This window comes from Pelobates fuscus, chromosome 3, assembly GCF_036172605.1.
Source record: "Pelobates fuscus isolate aPelFus1 chromosome 3, aPelFus1.pri, whole genome shotgun sequence".
In the NCBI taxonomy this organism is placed as follows: Eukaryota; Metazoa; Chordata; class Amphibia; order Anura; family Pelobatidae; genus Pelobates; species Pelobates fuscus.
Genome location: NC_086319.1, coordinates 266410272 through 266420261, shown reverse-complemented (window position 1 = coordinate 266420261; position 9990 = coordinate 266410272). Strand labels below are relative to the sequence as shown.

At 41.1% G+C, this 9990-nt stretch overlaps 1 protein-coding gene across 1 annotated transcript; it reads left to right on the top strand.

Moving 5' to 3' along the window:
- Window positions 1-8319: 8319 nt before the first annotated feature.
- Window positions 8320-9288, top strand: LOC134601748 (olfactory receptor 2T5-like). The gene has a single exon (XM_063446249.1). The coding sequence runs from the start codon at window positions 8320-8322 to the stop codon at window positions 9286-9288; it is 969 nt and encodes a 322-aa protein (XP_063302319.1).
- Window positions 9289-9990: the final 702 nt, after the last annotated feature.

Below are 9990 nucleotides of genomic sequence, written 5' to 3'. Positions count from 1 at the left end.
TATTTTTTAGCCTATAACATAAATGTCACTCCTGTTTTATTTAAATATTGGAAAAAATAGGAAGTTATTATGATCTGATATTAGGGCATATACACAAGTGCATGATAGTTATGCAGAGAAACACATTAAACTGACCCAGATGGAGGGTATGTCTGGAAATTGCGCATGATGGACGCTCAGGGATAAACTCCATTGAGCATGGTCCGATGTTGCACTCATTGAAAGATGCACCATTAAACCATCAGGCCTAGACTCCTTTGTATGTGGGTTCTTCAAGGCAATTTGGCAATTCGAGACTTCAGCAATTCGGCACTTCGGCAATTCCCTAACCCTATCCTAAACCTACCCTAACCCTACCATAACCCAACCCTAACCCCAACCCTACGCCATCATCATTCACATAATTTTCCCTCCCTCTCTTGATTTGCCACTTTTCAGTAATCTGAAGCATTTCGGCACTTCCGAAATTCAGCAATTTGGCACTTTGGCAATTCGGTTCGGCACTTCCAAAATTCATCACTTCAGAAATTCATCACTTCGGCCATTCAGAAGCATCGAATTGTTTGAAATTTGTCCGAATTCACATTCGGACAGAAACAAATTGCACATGTCTACTAAACCGTTCCATATTCTGGCTTTGTCAATTTTCCTTTAACACCCACACTTAAAGTAAGTGTCTAATATTAGAATTCCAGCTTCATACTATCAGTTTCCTTTTGAGACTATTTGCATGATATAAGATGCAATAAGATTTGACCATGTATGAGGAATTTACGACTTGTTAAATTTGCACCCAAGTTGTTTTATATTGTTCACTATTATTACTATTGCTTAGCATTTTAGGTGATCTGACTTAAAAGTGTACTATAGGGTCAGGAACACAAAAATGTATTCCTGACCCTATAGCTTTAAAAACACCATCTAGCCCCCCTGGCACCCCTTGCCTTCCTAATTATAGTAAAATCTTACTAATATTTCAGTCTGCTGCTTCTGGCTCTGTCCCTGATCTGCCTGCTTATCTGACATAGGAAAGCATTGGATTGACTGAGACTGCCAAGGAAGCAGTTCAGGAGAAGAGACAGCACAAGCTTAACACAGCCCTGGCAAATCAGCATGTCTTGATAGAGATGCATTGAATCAATGCATCTCTATGAGGAAAGTTCAGTGTCACCATGCAGAGGGCAGAGACACTGAATGTCAGTGCTGCAAAGTGTGCAGCACTGCCTCAGGAAGCACCTCTAGTAGCCATCTGAGGAGTGGCCAGTAAAGTTTTCCCTAGAATTCCTAGGATGTAATGTAAACACTGCCTTATCTCTGATAAAACAGTGTTTACTGCAAAAAGCCTAAAGGGACTGATTCGACTCACAATACGCTGTAGTTATTCTGGTGACTAGAGTGTCTCTTTAATTTTAATGCCACACACAAAAGTAATTATTATAAATACCTACCTCTATGTTGATTAAAAAAGGTACATATTATAATTATTATTATTGCCGTTAGCGCCAACAGATTCCATAGCGCTTTACAATATTATAAATGGGGGGATTTAACTATAAATAGGACAATTACTAGAAAACTCAAACGAGCTTACAGTCTATAGGAGGTGGGGTATAAAACACATTAGGACAGGAAATAGGAATCAAATAAGGTGGGAGTGAAGCAGAGCTGGAGGAGAGAGTAAAGTGCTGCCCTTTAGGAGAGAGCAAGAGACAGGTATGTGAGGTAGTGGTTACTCTGGGAGGCCATAAGCTTTCCTAAAGAGATTCTTTTAAAGGCACTTCGTAAAGGAGTGAAGACTAAGGGAGAGTATGATGGCGGTAGGCAGGCTATTTCATAGGAAGGGAGCCACCCGCGAGAAGTCCTGCAAGCGTGAGTTGGCCATACAGGTGCGAGCAGTGGACAGGAGAAGGTCACGGGCAGAGCGGAGAGACCGAGAAGGGGCATACCTATGGATCTGTGAAGAGATATAAGAGAGGCTAGAATTGTTCAGTGCTTTATAGGTATAGGTTAGCACTTTGAATTGACTCCTAGGATACAGGAAGCCAATGTAAGAGGTGTGAGAGGACCAATTAGAGAGGAAAATCAGTCTGGCTGCAACATTCATTACAGACTGTAGTGGGGCAATATGGCTTTTGGGATGACCAATTAGGAGAGGGTTACAATAATCCAGGCGGGAAATTACTAGAGCATGGACAAGTCCCTTGGTATCATCTTGCGTAAAAGAGGGGCAGATGTGGGCTATGTTTTTAAGATGGAATCTACAGGATTTGGAAACATATTGGATGTGAGGCTCAAAGGTGAGGCCAGAATCAAGTATGATGCCAAGACAGCATGCTTGCAAGGATGGACTTATGTAGATACCACTAACTTGAATAATACCACTAACTTGAAGGAAGAGCGAAAGAGGAGGATCAGTATTAGGAGGAGGAAAGACAAGAGCTCAGTTTTAGAAATATTGAGTTTCAGAAAGCGGGTGGATATCCAGTCAGAGATGGAAGAAAGGCAAGCAGTGACACATTGCAGGGCGGCAGGGAAGAGGTCCAGGGAGGAGAGATATATCTGGGTGTCATCAGTGTACAGGTGGTAGTGGAATCCAAATGAGGTCATGCGTTTGCCAAGAGAGGCAGTATAAAGAGAAAATAGCAAAGAACCAAGGACAGAGCCTTGGGGGACGCCAACTGAGACAGGATGAGGGGAGGAGGTATCATTAGAAAAGGAGACAATGAATGAGCATTGGGAAAGATAAGAGGAAACCACGAGAGGACAGTGTCACAGAGACTGAGTGATTGAAGAGTTTGAAGAGGAGTCTACATTTATATACATAGAGCAGTTGCTTTTAAACTCCTCCATAAAGTCTCTGATAAGAAATGAAGATACCTTATTTTAATCTGAAAATATGCATTTACAGTACTAAAATAGGGTATTTTATACCACATCAACAATGTAATATATACAATGATTAATATTTATGCCCAGAGGAACTTCAGAGGAACTTCCTCCACAAAATCCTCACAAAGCTCACTAAATGCCAACAAGATACTAAAATACTTTGCAGAGACCTTAACCAGGTATTTGCCCCCTCAGTGGATACCCCTTTCCCTCTTAGCACTGTCAGGTATAGTCAGTTGAAGGTCCAATGTAAAGCCCTAACCAAACTCATTAGGTCATTTGCTGTACATCATGTATGGTGCACATTTCATCCAATGGATAAGTCATACTCTTTTTTACTCATCAGACCATAGAACACATTCTAGAATAGACATGTGCTTTAGAGCCCGACCTTCACTAGGCTTAATTGAAAACTGTACTTCAGGTTATATTGTATGGTCAGAACATGTCCCCCTGCTCTTGCATCTAAAAGATCAATTAAAATTCTCTGATTGCAACCCGTGGAGATTAAACAATTCTCTTTGAGCTGACAAAAAACTTTTGTATCTCTACTCAATGAGGCCTTACAAGACTACTTTAAGACCAAATATACAGCAGATGATACTAAAATAGAACCTCTATTTGGTGAGCCCACAAGTTGGCCTCAAGAGGCCTACTAATTAGTATTCTATTTGAAGAAAACATCATAAGCTAACTTACTGCCCCTATTATGTTCCCTAAAAGACACTACAAGTAAAAACTTTCAAGACCATTGAGATAGCTCAAAGATTAACTGAACAAATATCCTCCATTAAATCTTAGAATTGGGACATTAATTTGGTCAAAACAGCTTATACATTGCAAAAATTGAAGGCAAGACAAATAGAGTATCAGAGCAGCTTGACTGAGGTCCTTCTGGAGCTTTTGCACATGACCAGGCTGCAGCTCTCCTTCCAAGCAGATATTGTGCCCTCTGCCTATACCGCTGCGGCCCTTCTTCCAGGCAGGTATCGTCCCCTCTGCCTATTCTGCTCCAGCTCTGCTTGCAGTGATTATAGTTATTGCTTTTACAAAGGCACTTACGGCTCTCAAGCCTTGCTCTCTTGGCTTATCCCAGGGCTAGAGGGATCCTTCAGCTAGCAAACTGGTCAGAAGACTCTGTCACTGGGATCCCTAAAAATCCACACAGGACACAAGTTCAAAAAGGAACTAACATACAGAACTTTTTTTTTTCTCGGGACTAGCCCATAGACTCATTACATGTAGATTGCTGTGACATAAAAAATACAGTGCGGTATAAGTGACAAAGACCTACACCTATAAGTGGAGCGCTCAAACACATATAAAGCTTACCAAACGTTATTTCGTTCAATAGTGCAATATGAAGTACATGCCACAAAAATACAAAAACATACAATATAGTGCAGATGGTATTTAAAATGACAATACAGGAATAATAATATCGTAGTGAACTGTACACTCACATTTCAAGGAGCCTGTATATAGAAAACTGGCTCCATATTGAGGCTTGTGTGCTTATTATGGTAGCACCACCCTTCCACTTCGGCTTGGAGTAGTTCTCATGAATAAAACATAAAGGGAGAACGTGTGGGCCAGGCCGGAGGGAGGGGACTGTGACGTGTAAACTTTTCTCCGCTTATCTCTCCTATAACGAAGCTGACTAAAAAAGGTCTACACCCTAGGGTTTGGACTCCTGAAGCTCTTAAGGCCTTCGAAACTCTCAAGAAAGCATTTGCCTCTGCTCCAGTGCTACACCACCCTGATCCTTCTCTTCCCTTTGTTATGGAAGTAGACGCTTCTGAATCGGGTGTGGGAGCAGTACTGTCACAGAGGTTGTCGTATGACAAACCCCTCCATCCCTATTGTTTCTTTTCAAAAAGGTTGTCTGATCCAGAAACGAATTACGATGTTGGGAACAGGGAACTATTAGCTATTGTGTTAGCTTTTAAGGAATGGAGGTACTTATTAGAGGGTTCTAAACACAAAATTATGGTTATAACAGATCATAAGAACCTCTCCTATATAGCTGATGCTAGAAGGTTGTCCGCCCGGCAGACTAGATGGTCTCTATTTCTTTCGCGCTTCCAATATATTATTACCTATAGACCTGGTTGCCGTAATGCCAAAGCTGATGCTATCTCTCGACAGTTTGAACCCTTAGAATGTGTTATCCCAACTCCTGAACCTATTGTACCTGCGTCTCATATAATAGCTGCTACCCGTTTGGTTGTTTCGTCTCTTTTTCTTGATAATATTAAGACATACCAAACCCAAGCACCTCCTGAGACGCCTGTAGGTAAACTATACGTTAAAGTAAATGACAGAAAAAAGTTGTTAACTTTATTTCACACCACCAAAACTGCTGGTCATCCGGGGGTTACCAAGACTTATAAGGGCCTCCTTCAACAGTTCTGGTGGCCTTCACTTAAGCGAGACGTGGTGGATTTTGTACAGGCTTGTCGGGTCTGTACGCAGTGTAAGTCTCCTAATGTGAGACCCCAGGGTCTACTGATGCCTCTATCGGTACCCAAGAAACCATGGACCCACTTATCCATGGATTTTATTGTTGACCTTCCTCCTTCCGATGGTCAGACAGTGATATTGACTGTGACGGATAGGTTCTCTAAAATGGCGCACTTTATTCCGCTTAGGAAACTGCCTTCTGCGATTCAACTTGCTCAGGTGTTTGCCAAGGAAGTGTTCCGCTTGCATGGGGTACCTCAGGATATAGTATCTGACAGGGGACCTCAATTTGTCTCTCGGTTTTGCAGGGGCTTTTGTGCTGAGATGGGGGTCTCCTTGTCGTTCACTTCCTCATATCACCCGCAATCTAATGGTGCAGCCGAACGTGCTAACCAGTCTGTGGAATTTTATTTACGCTGTTTCACTAATGCGCACCAGGACAACTGGTCTCGCCTCCTTCCGTGGGCTGAATTTGCCAGGAATACGGTGTCTCATTCGTCTACTGGCTTAAGTCCTTTTGAGGTTGCTTATGGGTTTTGGCCTTCTGTCCTTCCCGGTGCGTTCTCCGACAAGGGAATGCCCGCTTTGGACCAGCACCTCGCCTCTTTGCGGAAGATGTGGGATCAGGTCCATATTGCGCTGTCTCGTTCAGCAGCTGCTCAGAAGAAGTTTGCTGATCGTCGTAGGGGTGCGGCCCCTTTTTATGTTCCGGGTGATAGGGTATGGTTGTCCTCCAGGAACCTCTGTCTCAAGGTTCCCTCGATGAAATTCGCTCCCAGGTTCCTTGGTCCCTACAAGGTGTTGCGTAGGATTAACCCCGTTTCCTACTCCCTGGACTTGCCTCCTTCCATGCGTATTCCAAACACGTTTCACGTCTCGCTTTTGAAGCCCTTGCTGTGTAACTGGTTCTCTCGTCCCCTCGGGCGGCCCGTTTCCCCTCGCACTGTCCCTAGTGACGTGTACGAAGTGGCTGCCCTTCTCGACTCTCGTGTTTCTAGAGGTCAGCTGCAATATCTGGTGGATTGGAAGGGTTATGGCCCTGAGGAGCGGTCTTGGGTTTCGAGCTCTGATTTGCACGCTCCCTCTTTGGTCCGCTCCTTTCATGCCCGGTTTCCTTTGAAGCCTTCTGCTTCCCGCCCTCCGGGCGGTCTTCGAGGGGGCGGTAATATCATGATCCCGCGGGCGGCTGCGAGGGGAGGCTGCAGTCCGCTCGCGGCACTCACCCTCCAGCCGTCCGCGGTCCCCTTCCTGCCACATCCCCCAGCGGCAGCATGCATGACGCTGCGTGCTGGGAGACCGCCCAATTTATTACACGCCGGGGTAAGCCACCTGACCCGGTGTTAAAGGCACAGTGCCTCAATCACAGTGGGAGGTCTAGATACCTCCCACGTGTGATTGTTAATTCTGATTGGAAATTATCCAATCAGAATTAACCTTATGGTTTAAATACTTACCTTTCCTGTTCCTCCCTGCCCTGTTGTGGTCTTTGCTTGCTAGTATTGCTACTGAACTTGTGTTTCTGGTTACGTACTCTCTGGCTTGTTTATCTGACTTTGTGACTTTCTCCTACCCTTTGACCTCGGCTTGTTTCTCGTTATTCTGACTTCTGGTTCCCCTTACTCGGCTTGTCTCCTGACTATTCTTTGTGTGCTTAGCCCGGCCACTCTAAGGTATGGTACTGCACCTTTTCTGTGTGTGTGTGTGTTAGCGTGTTTGGATCCCCGAATCGTGACAGTGACATTGCTGTTTTAGGTACAATTATAAACCACATGACTGGGTAAATACAAATTCTCATACTTTTGGATGTGGGTTCTTGTTCACTGGAGATGTAGTGTCCCCTGGAACATTGTGCATGTTTCACATATTACATAGTTACATAGTTACATAGCTGAAAAGAGACTTGCGTCTATCAAGTTCAGCCTTCCTCACATATGTTTTTTGCTGTTGATCCAAAAGAAGGCAAAAAAAAAACCCAGTTTGAAGCACTTCCAATTTTGCAACAAGCTAGGAAAAAAATTCCTTCTTGACCCCAGAATGGCAGTCAGATTTATCATTGGATCAAGCAGTTATTACCTTACATTGAAAGATTATATCCTTTAATATTCTGTTTTTGCAAGTATGCATCTAGTAGCTGTTTGAACATCTGTATGGACTCTGATAAAACCACTTCTTCAGGCAGAGAATTCCACATCCTGATTGTTCTTACAGTAAAAAAAACTTTCCTTTGCCTTAGACGAAATCCTCTTTCTTCTAGTCTAAACGCATGACCTTGTGTCCTATGTAAAGTCCGGTTTGTGAATAGATTTCCACACAATGGTTTGTATTGGCCCCGAATATATTTGTATAAGGTTATCATATCCCCTCTAAGGCGACGTTTTTCTAAACTATGAAACTATGAAACATATGAAATAATGTATGCAAGGTACGACCTATGTTTTCCGACTGGAGACACAATAAAGTACTATTTGATAAAATTACCCAGATGTAGTTATAAAATATAAAGATTAGCAAAGAGGCTGCAATCGTTGGTTTGAGTATTTTAATGTGTATCTGCTAATAAAATGTAAGTTTTAATATAATACATTCAATATTCATTTGAGGAAGTGCAGATATCCTTTTAAGTTGAACAGCAGGATTATCACTTTTTCTATTGGAGTGTCTAAAATTTGACATTATGATAGTTTTACTCTATCAATTCTAATATAAATAGGAATATTTTTAAGCACCATTTACGTGGGGTAGAATATATCTTCTTGCAGAAACTGAGATACATGGTAGATTAATGATAAGCAGATTGCTATGCTGCTCAAATCAGCTATTTTAATTTGCAACAATACAAGAACAATTTTAATTGTTATATATATGTGAGATATATACATACATATACATACATAGTAAAAAAAACAACAAAAAAAACAAGCTGTCATAAAATATGTTAATACCAATTTGTACTTTATTTAAGGTACCATGCATAGTGATGTTGAAAACAGCACATTAGAAAGAGAATTCCATGTCTTGGCATTTACCAAGTATCCAGAGTCAAAAATTATCATTTTGATTGTGGTTTCGTTGACATATCTACTATCTCTGGTGGGAAATCTAACTATTATTCTACTTGTCTGCCTGGAGTCAAGGCTACATACCCCAATGTACTTCTTCCTCTGTAACTTGTCAGTCCAAGATATTATGTATGTTTCAACTGTCGAACCCAAGCTTTTCAACATTACATTAACAGGTAACACCGCCATTTTGTTTCCACACTGTATCATACAAATATTCACATTTATACTATGTATTGATGCTGAATTCTTCCTGTTGACCTCCATGGCTTATGATCGTTATGTTGCCATTTGCATTGCTCTACGTTATCCTCTCATCATGAATAAGAAGGTATGCCTAGTCCTTGCTGCAAACTGTTGGATTATCAGTGCTTTAAATTCATTGATGTATTCCTTGGTAATGTCTAAGGTACCTTTCTGTAAGTCCAAAGAAATAAATCACTTCTTTTGTGAGGTAGAAACCATGCTGCAACTGTCTTGCAAGGACACCAAAGGCATTCAAACTCTAATATTTGTTGAAGGGTTATTAATTGGGGTTTTGCCATTTGTACTTATTCTCACGTCATATGTATTAATTATTTTCAATGTTTTAAAAATCCGTACCAAGGCTGGAAGACTTAAATCTTTCTCCAGCTGTTCCTCCCATTTGACAATAGTTATCCTTCTGTATGGGACATGTCTAAGCTCCTATGTGAAAACTGAGTCTAAAAACTCCAAAGAACAGGACAAGTTAATCTCTATGTTGTATATTATTTTGATACCAATATTGAACCCACTTGTGTACAGCCTGAGAAACAAGGAAGTTATAAAAGCCTTGACAAAAATAATGTGGGGAAAATTCAAGAAGCCACATTCTTTCAACACACAAAGATCATAATAATTATTAATTCATAATAATCAGCAAGCAGGTTTTAATTACTTAATGTACTTAAAATATCTCCTCCTTTTTGGCTAATATTTTTTATCTTTTTTTGTTTAACCCATCTAAATGCTATTTAGCACGCTCTGTTAGAATTTTTCCATTTTACTTATGACACTGACCTAAAAGTTTTAAATTCTTTTTTTTTTTTTTTTTATCTAACATATTACTTGACTGGACCTTTTACAAATCCACACTTACTAAATTGTTTCTTTAGACTTAAAGAAACACTACAGGCACCAATACACCGACAATACATCCCTCTAGAATGTACGCTCGTTTGAGCAGGTCCCTCAATACCTTCAAAACTTGTCTGTTAGTCCACCTATTGCACAGCAATGTGGCATTTGTTGGCACTTTATAAATAATAACAACAACAATACATTTGTAAGGTTTTGGACTAAAATGCTGTATTTTTTTTGCATGCTCAAATCTTTATAGTTTTGCATAGCAAAAAATGTTTTGCAGAATGTTGTCTCTTTAGTCATGCCCCCGTCACTTCAGAAAATACCTCCTTATCAAATGTATGCACACAGCTAAGCCACTGCCAGTATTAAATGGTCTGAACTACAAAGCACCCTGCATCAGAAGAAGATGACCTCCAGGGAGACATTTACTAAAGTAAGACATCAATGTGAATGCAAAGTGAATTTCAAATTT

Bases quoted from the DNA above. Each gene is read 5' to 3' on its own strand.
- LOC134601748 (XM_063446249.1), top strand. From the start codon at position 8,320: ATGCATAGTGATGTTGAAAACAGCACATTAGAAAGAGAATTCCATGTC.